Source organism: Nannobrachium achirus, assembly GCF_963921795.1.
Source record: "Nannobrachium achirus genome assembly, chromosome: 7".
Lineage (NCBI taxonomy): Eukaryota > Metazoa > Chordata > Actinopteri > Myctophiformes > Myctophidae > Nannobrachium > Nannobrachium achirus.
Window position 1 is genome coordinate 24,836,328 of NC_137816.1, and position 16,047 is coordinate 24,852,374.

Sequence of the window (16,047 nt, forward strand, 5' to 3'; positions counted from 1 at the left end):
TTATGTCAGTGTTTTTGAAATTCAGTGAGCTTGAGACCAGAAGCGCGTATTTTTGGGCGTGAGGTGGAGCAAGTGGTGCCTCCTTCCAGGATAAGTCCGACATCTCATGTCCTCAATCGGTTTAGGCATAGTTTTACTGAGGTTAGGGTTATCATTCACCAGGTTAACATTCACCAGGTTGGTATTCACCAGCGTCGGCAGGTTAGCATTCACCAGGTTAGGTTTAGGCATAGTTTTACTGAGGTTAGGGCTAGGATTAGGGTTAGGTTTAGGCATAGTAACATTCACCAGGTTAAAATTCACCAGCGTCGGCAGGTTAGCATTCACCAGCATCAGCAGGTTATCATTCACCAGTGTCGGAGGGTTAGCATTCACCAGGTCAGCGTTCACCAGTGTCGGCAGGTTAGCATTCACCAGATTAGCATTCACCAGTGTCAGCAGGTTAGCATTCACCAGTGCCGGCAGGTTAGCATTCACCAGGTTAACATTCACCAGCGTCGGCAGGTTAGCATTCACCAGGTTAACATTCACCAGCGCCGGCAGGTTAACATTCACCAGCATCGGACTAATGGGACGTCAGAACAATAAGACGTCGGACCAATGCCATGGCACCGGCTCCTTCCGGGGACTGCCCATAAGGTGAACTACAAAACAAGCGCTCTCGTCCCAATCTCACTGGTACCTCAAAAACACTAACATATATATGTATTGTTTTGTTACATAAACACAGGGCAAAGTTGAATGCTATGCTTATTTATTGTTGCACATTTTATGCCTTTTTTATAGGACAGACTGACAGGAACTGAGAGGAGAAATTGGGAGTGACATGAAGCAAAGGTCGTCGGGAACGGGATTCGATCCCGCGACACGCTGTCAAGCTGGCATTGCAACCTAGGGTGCCCGGACCACCATGCCAACGGCCTGGGCCACATGCCACACAGTTTAACAGAAACTTTAAATGAACGGTGGTTGTCAAGTTGTAAAAATGCTGAATGGTGTAGTAGTGGTTAAAGAAATCACACTTAGTGTGAAGTGAGCATGGCTATTTATTAGTTCATTTCATAAAGCATGCCGCTAGCCAATCACAGCACGCCAGGATGTAGGCCATATCTAGACCTGATAAAGGCGCTTCAGTTTATTTAATCCACGGACATTTTTGAACAGGTTTTCCTCTTGGTTTTTGACTGGACAAAGCCAGATGTTGGAGCTATAGCTCCTCTTCCAGGAGCACCGCTCAAAATATATACAGTATACGTAAAGAAAATATAGCCTACAATGGGTACTGGTAAATGTGGTAAAAATGACCCATCTATAATGTCTGCTACTCATGTATCACGGCACATAGATCAATGTTGGGGGGAAAAAACAATAAAGCCACCAATGAAAAGAAATGGCTCACTGTCAGCTATTGTAATGCAACAGCTGTAGCCATTTAAATTGCTCAAGATACAGTATGATGCATTTCCATGCAGTCCACTGACTGATAATGGCATCAGGCCTCAATGCTTTTTTGAAAAACAGCCAGGAAACCTGTCTAACCCGTTCTACAACATCCACTCCAGTGTGCTACATCATTTTAATTGGCTACACCTGTAGTGGGCGATATGTCTTCATCACCTGCCTTTCCCATAATCAAATAGGGGGTATTGGAATGTCGAGGGGAGGGAGGGGGGGGGGGGGGAATAAGTAAATCGTCACTGCCGGGCAGAAACCTTGTATCTCCAAGTTTCACATTTGTATGTTTTTTTTGTAAATCAAAGCCCTACTTCATCATACGAAAATGCCGCACAAAAGTAGTGGCAATAGTAGATTTATAAGCACACCTTGTAGATAAATAGTTTTTAAAATAATAAAACAAGAGAAAGTTTAATTTGGACATACAAGGTTTCAACCCGAAAACGACAAAATTATGTATTTACTCACATCGCCAGCTGCAAGTAGGGCGCCATTGGCCTCTGCCATATTCATATAGTTGTTGTTGTTCTGGAACTGCAAGTGAAAGAGAAAAACAAAACACACGATCAACCCTGCTGACCTCGAGATAACATCAGCCGATGGTGTTGGTTGTACAGGCGCTTGCCTTTCACAAAGGACGGCACCATCCATTCAAACGGCATGTCACACTTTGCTTTGAATGTTTACACATTGAGTTAACCCCTCGCGCTCCTTACACATGTGAGTTCTGCCACTTTTTGGCTGTTATTGTGACGTGAAGAGAGAGGCCCACAATTCAGAGTCAGACCGAGGTAATGAGAATCTGGCCTGGCTATTCAGGTCTTATGGGATGGCAATTAAGGATGTGTTTGCATCACAAAGAAAAGCATCGAGATTCAGTGGCAGGTTATTAACTTCAAGTAACCCGTTTGGGTGTGTGTGTGGCAGGGGAGGGGGGAATAGTGTTACTGAGCGAAAACAGATAGTGGAGAGCATCTGTAGAGCATGCATGGTGTAGGTGCGGCTCAGTGCGTTGGTTATGTTCATCTGTGTTCTGGACTTGTAATGGAAAGTATGACCTTTTCAACGTTCTAAATCCCATCACAAGGGCCTTTTTACTACACTGTTCACCTGTTTTTAATGTTACAAAGGTAAATAACGTTTTACAGCCTCGGAATCCCATGTAAATCATATCTTTTGCAGTCACATGGCTGTCAAGTCTTTGCATATAAAGCTCACCCATCAAATTTAAGTGCCAGAAAACATCCACAATCCAATGAATTACAACAGCAACAAAGGCAGTGGTTGGTGACAGCAGCATTTGACAACAGGGGCCACAACATTGTAATCACAGATTGGGTCTATTAAAATGTAGGTAAGCAATAAAAAAATAATAATAATGGTGCTTTGGTTAAGAAATATGTTTTTCTTTTTAACTCCCCACCTCCAACCACTCGCCCCAACCCACACACAGCCTGCTGGCAAAATGGCAGCCACTTCCTTTCTTCTGAGACACAAGCATGCTGACAGGTAGGAACAATGGGACATAGAATGAAGAATTATGGGCTAGCAGCTGGGCCCTGGAGCACAATGCACCTCTCTGTGAGCGAGGAGCACAGCCCCTGCCTACACGGCCTGCAGGAGAAAGGGAATCACACACAGGAGTTGTGTCTTCATGAAGTTTCCACTGAGAACACTTTTCTGTTATTCTCAACAAAAGCACAGGAGTAATCTCTTTTGTGTGTTGATTACAAAAGTCCTCTCTCTTCAAATATGAATATGAATTCTGAATAACTTCAGTAAGACAGACAGAGAGAGAGAGAGAGAGAGAGAGAGAGAGAGAGAGAGAGAGAGAGAGAGAGAGAGGGGTTGGGGAAAAATGGTTTCTTATCTTAGCAAAAGGCCAAACAATAGCAGAAACAAATTAAGATCAGAACGAAATGAGAAGTGCATTAATATACTTCCCACTCCTTTGTGGGTGCTTTTTTTCCCCGTCCTCCTTTTCTTCCGACTGGTTAGTATGCGAATGTAATTACTGAAAGAACTGCTGCTAATCAACTACGAATGGTATCCATTAATTAGTCTATGCCCTGGAGAGAGACAAGAGAGAATCAGCAGCAATGTTAACAGCGTTACGCACCAATGAGAAGGGGGGGGGGGGGGGGGGGGGAGAAAGCCACAAGCTTTGCTAGCAGTTGGCAAAGCAGGTGTTTTTTGGGGGAAGGGGGGGGGGCTTAACAGTTCCTCAGACTGGTCTTACCTGGAGCTGTCCCACTGAACTAATTTAGATCTAAAGCCTAGTTCAGACCAAAACTTCACAAGACAAGACCGTTTTAAGCCCAATTTACACTTTGTCGTATGACAAAGTCACGTGTCGGAAACAGCAGATCTACAAGCTCACAGAATCAGAATCATCGTTTTTGTCACATCATAGGTTTACCGGTGTAAAACAGTTTTGACATTCGATTTTGTGCGAGCTCCGTCATTTTTGTTGTTTCCAGAAAGAGAGAGAAAGCAAGGGGGAACATAGTATACATAGCATATGCATTAATACAGTTGTATGTACGAGTTTAGACATAAGGTGCATGAGCATGGCAGCTGGTATACCCTACCAGTCAAAGGTTTGGAGCCCTCACACGTTGAATGAGAGCTGTGTCCAAACATTTGACAGGTAGGGTATACTGTTCATGATATAGACATTAAGGTGCAAGAAGAATATCAGCTCAATGCACAGTACATGAGCGTTGTACACAGCTTGTAGATCTGGTATTTTGGCGAGTGCCACTGTTGAATGACGGAGCATAAATTCATCTGGATTACCCCTAAACTGAGCACAGGGATCTGTATTAGGGTTGTGTTGAGGGATGATGACATCATCCATCGACAATGACAATGACAGCCATCTATGCTGTTTGAGACATTGTGATTGTTTGCACAATGTTACAATGTCACTTCAAATGTTCATCAGATCACAAGTGTCAGCTTTAGCATTGTGATGTTTGGATGTGCCAACAACACTATGTCAAGAAATTTGAGCAGACATCGCCTCATCTTCATGCACGCACAGATGCCAGTACACACAAACACACAATGTATGCATTGTGTGCGAGTAAGGGCACAGTTACGCGGTGTGAAATGTGAATCCAGGTGATGCCCATCACTTGCCATATCTTGTCATGCTTAAAGGAGTAGTTCACCCCAAAATGACTTTTGTCTATTGATTACTCACGCCATGGAGACTTAAGTTCAATAATATTTGTATGTATTTGTCGCAGACAAAAAGACAAAAAAAAAATTATAGTAACTTTACCCCATTGATTCTGAATGGGGACCCAAATACAAGGCCCTGGATGGGGACCCAAATGCATTTGGGTCAGAACTTGACCCTTGACCCTAAATTCACCCCCATTGATTCTGACCCAAATGCATTTGGGTCCATCCAGGGCCTTATTTGGGTCCTCATCCAGGGCCATGCATTTGGGTCCCCATCCAGAATCATTTTTGGTCTTAGGAATGCGACAAATACAAAAAAATATTATTGAACTCAAGTCTCCATGGCATGAGTAATCAATAGGAAAAAAAGTCATGTTGGGGGTGAACTACTCCTTTAACTTTTTCGCCGCCGTTGACAGTCCTCACCGTCATTGAAAGGGTTAATACCATGGCGCCGTTGACGGTGAGGACTGTGAATCTTACTGTATATACAGTAAAGATATTATTACTTACTTAATGTCGCTCCGGTCCCGCTCGCATCGGTAATGTCGGCGATTTGTTTACAACGCACGTTGGGCGTGCACGCGAAGTGAAGCTCCTCAATGTTAAGTCAATGGAGAGGCCCATAAAGAAACTTCATTTAAACAAAATAGCCATTTTGAGACATTTTGCAGCAGATCTAAATGTAAACAAGGCACAAGGCAGGGCGCAGCCATCTTCATCTTCTTGTCGCACACTGTCATGTGACTAGATGACGTAATCGTTGCCGTCAAGTGATAATCCAAAAAAACAAAAACAACCCCCTTCCGGCCCTTCAAAATAATAGCGGCGGCCGACGGAGGAAACGACGTGGCACCGAGGCACCAAGCAACCTTCAGATTAAGAGGCAGTAGATGTGTTAATGTCATGCACGGATGTGACGCACAAGGATATCAGTTTGCTGGGGTGTGTAGTTCATGTGTGTGTATGTTGGTCTCCATCTTGGCTCACATTAAGAAAACTACAGCCAATGAGAGTTAAGAGAGGTCAACCACACAAACAAATGTACTATTGGTCAGTGGCGTAAGTACTGTACTGAAGTACAATTTTGAGGTAATTTTACTACTGGAGTATTTCCGATTTTCTGTACTTTTACTTATACACAACTGCATCTCAGAGGCAAATATTATACTTTTATTTGAAACCTTTTGCTACCAAATAGACCATTTGGTAGGCCATTTGAAAATAGATGCTCTACAAGTAGATCTACTATAATCACTATTTTTACTTTTGGTACTTTAAGTATATTTTGATACCGATACCTTTGTAATTTTATTCAAGTATTTTTTTTTTTATCTGGACTTCTACTTATAACAGAATAATTCTACATTGCAGTATTTATACTTTTACATAGTAAAACAGATGTAGTACTTTTCCCATCAATGCTATTAGTTGAGGCCCGTGGTCAAAGTTCACCAAATGTGACGACAAGCGAAGCAGAAAAATCGAACCTCTGTTCGAAGTGGAGCTGTGTGTGTGTGTGTGTGTGTGTGTGTGTGTGTGTGTGTGTGTGTGTGTGTGTGTGTGTGTGCAACAGTGCCCCTCCCTTAACATGTGTGGTCAGAAAAGGTTACTGCAGGCTACAGACAGACACGGAGACAGACAGACCCACACACACGGCCACGTATAGGGAGCTCCACACAGCTCCAAAAAGCCAATTTCCTTTGCTGTTGGACGCAAAGACTGGAAGTGAACAGGAGGTGAATATTCAATTTGTGCATGTGTGTGACTGTGCCCTAACTAACACACCCAGGCACATGAACACATGCACACACTAATGCAGAAGCACACAGGCAAACTTCAAGTGGGACGCATCTGTCAATAAGTAGCACTCCCTCACTTCTCCTCGCAATGTGCAACTCTGAGACCCGACATGGCTGGGTTACGTCAGACAGCCGCTGGTAATTAACCTTACGCCAGTCTTATCAGGGAAGTGTTACCCTGTCCCCTTCTTCGTCTCTTTGATAACAAATTGAAGTCTCAGAGATATCCCCCCTCTATTCAAACACAAGGAACATTGTACCGATTGTGTAGGGAGATAAGTGCTCTGCGCTGGGCTGTCTCCGTATCCTCCACCCCTGCGTTTCTCGGGATGAGAGTAAGACTTTTCAGAAGGGTGAGGAAACAATAGCTCCTCATTGTGACAAGGAGTTCTACGGGAATTCTGGGAAGACCCCGAGAGAACATGTATGGATCTGTGAGCTTCATGCCGGTTTTAATGGGGTTTCTGCCACTTCAGTTATAGTTGTTGTACATTCTGATGGAGGCCTCTTAGGGTGCATGGGGACAAAGGGTTAAAAGCTCCTGACCACCACTGTGGAGGAGAGTGGGGTTCGAATTAGGGATATGACCATATGAAAATTACATGTCACGATTATTGTGGCAAAAATAATTGCGATTTACTATATTATCACGATAATCAAAATATGTTGAAAACAATTTCACGATAAATGAAAATCTCCACGATACGATTATTGTGAGCAGTTTTTTATCACGATAATAACGATTATCGTCCCATCCCTCGTTGGAATGCACAATGGTTTCCCTGGTTTGGGCGGACGTTGCTCCAACAAGCATAGTTGTCCCTGTCTGTGGAAGGGGCTTGGGGAGGGCCACCTCTGTTCGCTGTAGTAGTGACTCTTACAGGTTGGTTGGGGGCAGTGTCGAGTGTTGACTTCCATTAAAACTACTAGAAATTTGCGGCCGCTAACGCGGCCGCTCATATCTAGAAATCGCACGCTTCGCGTGCTCACATGCACACACGCACAACTGCTCCAAGCCATGTTGCCCACAAAAAGCACTGTTTCTTCATGTATTTTGTGTGTGTGTGTGTGTGTGTGTGTGTGTGTGTGTCGTAATGTCTGCACTACACTGTTCCTGCCACCAGGGGACACAGTAGGCCTACTACACTCGTAAGTACACTGCACAGTGGAACTATTTGTAAGTCTGTGTTTCGGCCGGAAGGTTTCTAATGGACGTACTATGATGTAATTCGCGTCATAGCATTAAATTATTGTTTTGTTTAATTGTACATCGTGCAAGTACAATACGTTCAGGGAAAGCAGCTAGGAATGTAGGGTGGAAATGCAGCGATGTATGTGTGAAAGGAGGAATCTGTAGAAGCAGTGGTGTGAGAGTCTATCAATGACATGCTTAAACAACACCAGGAGCTGGCCTGTCTATTATAGTAGAAAGATGACGAAAAATGTTTGTTGACTACCTTTTTCACTGACGAGAACTAAATAAAAACTAATCTATGACGACTAAAACTGAGACTAAATATATTGACAATTTCGTCAACAAATAAAAGCAAGACTAAAATGAGACTAGTGGAGAAGGGATCGAGTAGAACGCAGGTGTCAAAGTGTCAAGTTCCGAAAATAGCTGACCTACAAGCAAAAAAAGAATCATGAAGCGTTGTGAGCTTGTAGATTCGGCATGCCTGCATAGATACATTTTAGTTGACTAAACTAACTGTAGATTAAGTCGCCTAAAATACATCTTCTCAACTAAAACTAGACTAACATTTCAGATGACTAAAATGAGACTAAAACTAAATTGAATTTATTCAAAAGACTATGACTAAAAATAAATCAAGATTTGCTGTCAAAAACAACACTGGTTGGGCAGGTTCACCAGCAGGGAGGGATAGCGTGCTCCTCTGCATGGTGAAACTCCTCTAGCTGCCAGGTGACGCCATGTGTACTGGAAGAGACCTTGTTGACTAGGGGCAGTGGTGGAAAAAGTCACTCACTTTCTTTACTTAAATAAAAGTATCAAAAACCATATTGTAGAAATAGGCTGTTTAAAAGTACAAGTTCGGTTTTCAAAGTTGACTTGAGTAAAAGTACTTAAAACAGTACTTATAACACATCTTTGGACACTACTCCTACAGATTTTGCCCTAAAATCACGCAAATCTGTACACAGTATGTCTACACTCATGTCATCAACATGGATCTGTCCCATATAGCGCCGCCATCAGGCCGATTTTTTTTTTTCAAACGCATTTTTGGACACTGCTCCTACACATTTTGGCCTAAAATCACGCTGCGACCTGACGGTCGCTTATCTCCAGATTAGGGAGTCTTACTGGTAATAATCAAAGTCACTAGTGACTAAAGTTTTCTAATAATTGTAGTGGAGTAAAAAATACAATATTTGCCTCTGTGATAGAGTAGTGGAGTAGATAAGAGTACTGAGAATTGGAAATAGCCAACTCTACTACTAGTAAAGTAAAACATACCTTAAAAGTGTACTTTAGTACGGTACTTGAGTACATGTACTTAAGTTACTTTACTGGTCTAGGGGCGGCGGTACTGACATATAAACAGATGTGGGAGAAAAAAATATATAAATGGGTGTGTAGGTTTCTCTCAGAGAAGCAGTTTTATTACAATTCCTCATCTACACCAATAATATTCACAAGTTTGCAACTCAATTAACTGTCAATGTCACACATCAGGTTTGTGTTGCCAAAACACGGCATGCTGAATTATGAAGGAATCAGGGATTGAAAGTGGCATCAAAACAAAACCAAAGAATATACACTGCATTAGGGCATTCACGAATAGTGATTTTTAGTATTTGAATTATTCGACCTCAAAGTATTCGAATTGTCGAATATTCGACAGGACTGGCCAAATAAGTAAGCAAGAGGCGAACATTGTGAAAATAGCCGATCTACATTCTCACAACGCCTCGCAACTTCACAATATTTATCTGCAGAACAGAGTCACATTAAACGTAATACCTACAATTCCAAGTGCTTGTCAGGGTGGGGTCCTCAGTTCAAATATGTTTATTTTGAGGGGTCACGGCCTAAAAAGGTTTGAGAAGCCCTGGTATAGAGCATTAACAAATTCATCCACCAGGGGCATTGACAACGCATTCTTATGACTTCCTATCTAGCCAAGCTTTATAAATTATATATTTTTTAAAGAGAAAAAAAAAACAAAAAAAAACGAATATTCGACTTCTGTGAACAACGTTGAATAGTGACTTTGATATTAGAATATTCGAATATTTGGTGAATGCCCTACACTGCATATACAGTAACTGCAGATGCTGACGACCTGATCCTCATTACCTTCATTAGCAGATACACAACCAAGCGAGGGGCCAAGCAGCACTAATTAGCGGTGTGGGATTCTGTGGGCTCCCTGGTCTCTCTGCAGGGCATGGTTTATTGTGCGTTCGGGGCCCTTTAAGAGCAGCACCACATCTCCTCAGAGGACTGTGACTAACACCCCAAGAAATGTCCCACGTGACGCCACCAGTATCAATCTGGGCCGTTAAAAGCCATGCATGCATCGCCGGCACCACCATGGTGCAGCCTGGGCCAGGAGCCTCAGCGGAGGACGACCAGAGCAAGCTAGGGAGCGCAGAGTCTTGTTATTGTTATTCTCAATTCATTTTCAGAGAGAGACAGAGAGAGAGAGAGAGAGAGAGAGAGAGAGAGAGAGAGAGAGAGAGAGAGAGAGAGAGAGAGAGAGGGAGAGGGAGGGAGGGACGGACGGACGGACGGACGGACGGACGGACGGAGGGGGGCATAATGCTCATGTTCATGGCCGTGCAGATTGAGTCAAATGCCAGATGAAATTAAGTGTGATTGGAGCAATCGCGCAGCTGACTGTAAAGAGGGACCCACACCAAAATGGGTCAGCATAGACAATGAACGTTCTGTAATTAAAATGGTGAGTAGGAGCTGGATGAGCTATGCAAAAAAAGAAGAAGCCTCGTTAGGGGGCCAAACATTGATTGTGTGTGTGTGTGTGTGTGTGTGTGTGTGTGTGTGTGTGTGTGTGTGTGTGTGTGTGTGTGTGTGTGTGTGTGTGTGTGTGTGTGTGTGTGTGAGTGTGTGTGTGAGAGAGACATTTCTGGGGGAGCATAGCTCCGTTCAACATGGATGGAAATGCTGGGAGAGTGTGGGGATGTATCAGTTGATCATGGTAGGATCTGACAGACACGCTACCCAAAAGGAATTCTACATTGTTAGCATGCAGTATATCTGTAGAGTGATATCTTCTAGCCTACAGTAGCGTGTGTCCATCGATCCATCCATTTGTCTGGCAGTGAGTGAATGAGTGTCTGCTTTTCAATTTCTATCATTTTGTACTGTCTATAAGTGAGGTCCCGTTGTCCTGTCCTTGCATCACATGGGTCCCTAGATGGAAAGTGAAACCTGTCAATACATCTCTGCATCAGTCAGTGTCACTAAAACAAAGTAGTGAACATGAATTGCACTTGGGAAAACTTTAGTTACTGTGATGTATCTTTTTGCTCAGAACTTTTGACCAAAGGACTGGACAGAAACATCAACAGCAGCAACAACAGAAGCAACAGCTCAAGCAACAGAGAGGCGAAGCTTTAAAAGAAGCCAGCACATCTAAGCTCTGCGTGTTTTCCCCGCGATCAGGTCATCCTGCTCTCGTCTCACTCTTCTTTTATCCTGCTAGAGGGCTCTGGCAGAAGGGAACAAACGGCAGAAAAAAGGGGGGCGCTTTAAAATAGCCATAGGATAAGAACTTTTATTAACAATGAATCGCATGGCTAAAGGTGTACTCTGTAATACGAGCAGCACAGCCAGACAGACATGGCTAAACGGCAGAGAAAACACTGTTCCATCCGCTGTTTTTCTTCCTCCTATATGCAGCACCAGCACATTTTTCCCCCCAATAACTGTTACACAGAGGAGAATGAAGAGCTTACAGAGTGGATGCTGATGTCGCTGTGAAAAGACCATACTGTTTAAATATCACATGGAGACACAACACCAAGCTACCTCACAGTTAATAAAATGACTAAGACAGACATTATGAAAGCCAGTGAGCCACTGTGTTTCTATGAATGCACAGTATTATGATCCAACTACCCCCTTTTTTCCTTCACTCTCTCCATGCTGATATTTCCAGGATATTGCGATACAATTTGTTCGAAATGTTCTCATTTCATCTTTATTTGAGGAGATTGGTGGCTTTTTAAAACTAGGCAAAACTGCAACAAGTCAGTTACTCGACATTTCAATGGAAGCATTTGAATTCACGGAGTTCATGTACTATAGGGCTGTTTACTTCCTTTCCCCCGAATAAAACCTATGCTGTTATAGCTAAAGATTTATTTCACTCTTGTTAACCCCAGTCTAGGAATGATTCTTACAAAAAAATATATATATTTCCAGTGGGAAATGAGCAGCTTTATACAGCTATTCTGGCAAACGAAATTATTTCAACCTCAGGGCAATACGCAATATTACACCAACATGACCCCATCTCACCTTCAGTGAGATGGGGTAACCACACAAATCCTATCAGTAAACATGGACTGGACCCGGTCTGAAAAAGACCCCCATCCCAAGATTATCATCAGTATTGGGCATACAAATGGAAAAGATTCACTGTACTCGTCTTCTTCTCATGCTGTGCCTTGTTGTTTTAACAACTTTCAACACAGCATCCCTATTTTAGGCACGTCATTATAGGAGAAAACGCTTTTTATTAAATAGCAAAACTAGGTGATCTATAAGCTGTGTGCTGCTTGTAGACCGGCCTGTTTTGCCATACCATTGATTGTATGACAGGGTTTCAACACTTGATTTGATTTGAGTCAAAGATATAAGTAAAATCACAATATAACTTAAGTCAGGAAAACACATTAAAGTGTATATAATGAAACACTCTTTTCCAATGTGGTCCTGCCCATACTGTAACTAAAAATCACACCCGTGTGAACTGAGCGGTGGTTTACCCACCAACCCCTAGAGCTTCGAATTAATTTATATTTAATTAAAACAACAAATCTGCAGCACTTCTCGCGTGTAACGTTAAAATGTGGCTGGTGTCGCGAGGCAGAAGTCTCCATTCGCCGCTGCAAAAGTGGGCTGATCTACAAGTCCACAATGCGTCACTGATCCAATAGGTTGTGGGCTTGTAGATTAATTAAAAGGGTGCTTGTTTAGCGACACCGACATACAGCGAAGAATAAACCTCCAGCTACTGAACTTTCCCTACACTGACCGTCCTCCGCCTAGCAGACAGTGCTTTGCCTCTTGAGTTAAACGTGCTCACGTTTCACACAATGTAACTTTAATTGATTCAGAATGATAACGCGTCAAGCTGAAACGGGCGACTCATTTGGTAGGGACGGGAAGGCAGACTGTTTACGAGACTTCTCCACCGAAAACACTGTGTAAAGCATGGATTTCTTCTCTCACGAGTCTGCCTGCACGCAGCCACGTTCACGGTAAAACTCCCTCCGTCCCTCTGTAGACTACCTAATTTGGTTCAAACGAAATCATAATCCATTGGTGTGATTATAATTGCTCGTTTCACATCGTGGTTGTTCCACGCTTCGCATAGACGATGCGATGATACTGCTCTTGCTTTTACCAACGACAGTCGTCAGGCACGTGCACACAGACATCAAACGGGGCTTGAGCCCCTGCCCTTTTAAGAGAGAATTGTCCACCAAAGGGCCCTTTTAGAAATGTCAGCCCCTGCCTCTCTTAACATTCTCTGCACGTCCCTGACCAACGCGGTCCCTGACCAACGCGAGAGAGAGAGAGAGAGAGAGAGAGAGAGAGTGTGTTGTCTGCCTCAGTGGTGCGTGTTCCCCACACTCAAGCCCCCACCGTTGCGCTGTGTGTGTGTGTGTGTGTGTGTGAGAGAGAGAGAGAGAGAGAGAGAGAGGGAGAGAGAGAGAGAGAGTGTGTTGTCTGCCTGCCCTGCTCAATAGCGCCCCTCCTTTAACGTGTGTGTGTGTGTGTGGTCTGTGTGTGTGGTCAGGAGAGGTATGGCCGGCGACAGACATACACGGCAGGCGACAGACATACACGGCCAGTAACATCTTGAAAGCGAATCACAGGAGCGGCTACCACCGCTCAAAAATAAATAGTCCAATACATGACATAAACTATATACTTAACCCATTAAAACCGTGAAAGCATCTGTGTCATTTTAGATTTATTACATTGGCTATTGGAAAAAAGCAGATATACAGTACAAGTTCACAGTTTGGAGTGCGAGACTGAGAAGTGAGAACTACTGATTTAGAAGGCATTTGTAGAATCAGCCTCAGGTCTTCAGGTTTCTATGGCATCCTCATTTTTGTCCCTTTAAACCAACAATTGTAGATCTGCTATTTCCGCTGAATGTTCACCTAATACGACATGTCTTGAATAGGGACACTTAGGATCCAAGTGGTTAGTACTGGTTACGTGTTTAAAATACACACGTCAGTGGTTCAGTGGGTGTTGAATGAGATCAAAAATGCACACAACGCCCTTAAGAAACCTGTGATGCTGGAATCTCTTAGGTAAAAAGAGATCTCAGGTACAGTATGCACATGTGTATTCTATATGTCTGCATTTTGCTAGCTTCAAGTTAACCAATTTGATGCAGAAGATGGCTCTCATGAATAAATCTCCCAGAATACCCCCAAGGTAACAGCGTGTGTGTGTGTGTGTGGGGGGGGGGGGGGGGGGGATTCAGAGATCGCACATGCAAAATGTTACAAAGGCACCACCAATTTATTGCATCAACAGAATACAGCTTTCGGCAGCCTGAACTTCCGATACACATTAATGAAGCCCAGTTCAGACCAAAGAAACCAAAGTTAAAATTTTAAGCTCAATTTTTACTTTGTCGTCCGATGGTGTCACCGCATCGGCCAAGCATTGTGAGCTTGCAGATCTGTTATTTTTCAACATGGTTAAACTGTTGTACGGCCGAGCATGAACTCAACTTTTATAAAGTTGCAGAGACAAAGTCGTAGTAGCAGTCTGAATTACACCTTTTAAATAACCAGAGTTGCGGTGTCAGGGTCTGTCTGTCTGTCTGTCTGTCTGTCTGTCTCTCAGCAGGTAAAGAAACGTGGACACATTCCTCCTTCATCCTGCTGAAAACCCCCTGAACTAATTTAATCAAGAACGTAGCTCTGTTCCAGAAACAAATCAACTGCTGACAAGTGATTTTACAGTTACCGCCTGACAGTGGTGTAAAGTAACTAAGTTAAGTACAATTCTATACTTTTACTTCTATTCCACAACATCTCAGAGGCAAATATTGTACTTTTTACTTCACTGCAATTATTTGAAAACTTTAGTTACTAGTTACTTTGTAGATTATAACGTGTGCTTTGCGACACGTTGCAAGCTTGTAGATTGGCTATTTTCAAAGGATCTTTGTACGTTTTGGACATGAAAACTTGTAAATTGGGACATTCTGTTTAATGAGTACTTTTACTTTGGGTACATTAAGTACACTTTGACGCCAATACTGTTGTACTTTTTACTCAAGTACATTTTTAATACCAAACTTTTACTCAACTGACTGACTATTTTTACATTGCTGTATTGCTACTTTTACTCAAGTAAAAGAGTACTTCTTCCACCACTTTTGACAAGTGATTTTACAGTTACCGCCTGAGCCCAATAAGCACAGCCTAGCCACTGGTTTCTTCAACAGGATGCCCGTGCTAATATGTTCACCAGTAGGAGCTATAAAAATAAAAAAATAAAAAACACCACAGTTAAAAACTCCAATCCAGACAAGTAATTTGCTTTGTACCATTATCATTTTTGGGGTATGGGGCAATTTCCTTTTAGGCTTGGTCCAACGCCAACATAGAGCCTCTGATTTAACACAAGGCAGGGAAGAGAAGAGACTCACGTGCCCAAACAAGGCAGCACCCTTTCCTCTCCTTCACATAGGACCACAATGCAAACAAGTCCCCAGGACTGTTTTGTGTTAGCTTTAGCCTAAAACTTATAGTGTGTGGATGAGCCGGAGTTGCATTTGTGTAACTCTGAGAGAGTACACATCATGAAAAGGTTTACATTTGTAACTCTGAGAGAGAACGTCAGGCAGAAACCTTGTATCTCCATGCTTTAACTTGTGTATTTCCATAAATTAATGGTATTTTTTGCAATGCTATATTGAAATTTGACAGAAAGAGTTTTTGCCATATCGTCTCTGTCGGGTGGAAACCTTATATGTCCAAAACTGTTACTTTTCAAGATTCAAATTCAACAACCGTAAGCTAAGTTTCGAGCTTGTAGATATGCTACTTTTGTGTGACGCTGAGGTATGATCAATAGGGCATTAATTTATGAAAAAACAAGATGGCAACGAATTTGCACTTTCACAAGTTGGGCATTTTACTGTGTACATACTAAACCTCCAGGGGAAGGTTACCTTCTTGTTTCCGTGGTCGCTCCTGACCAAATACACGCTCATTTACAACCCTGTTCAGTGTAAACACTTGTGCAGCTGCCTCTGTGGTGATCACAGGGCCCCATTCACACCCAGCAGGCCGCCGTACATGCAGTGCCAAGCTGACATATCGCCGCTGTCTCGGCAGAAAC

General features: G+C 42.9%; 1 protein-coding gene across 1 annotated transcript in view; it reads right to left on the bottom strand.

The window, feature by feature from the left end:
• tox3 (TOX high mobility group box family member 3) overlaps window positions 1–16,047 on the bottom strand; it is a gene marked incomplete at its 3' end in the record, with an annotated part of 77,344 nt that overhangs the window by 30,602 nt on the left and 30,695 nt on the right. Inside the window, exon 2 of the mRNA XM_080729682.1 lies at window positions 1,924–1,989. Coding sequence (XP_080585808.1) covers window positions 1,924–1,989 — 66 coding nt within the window. The remainder of the gene's footprint in view (window positions 1–1,923; window positions 1,990–16,047) is intronic.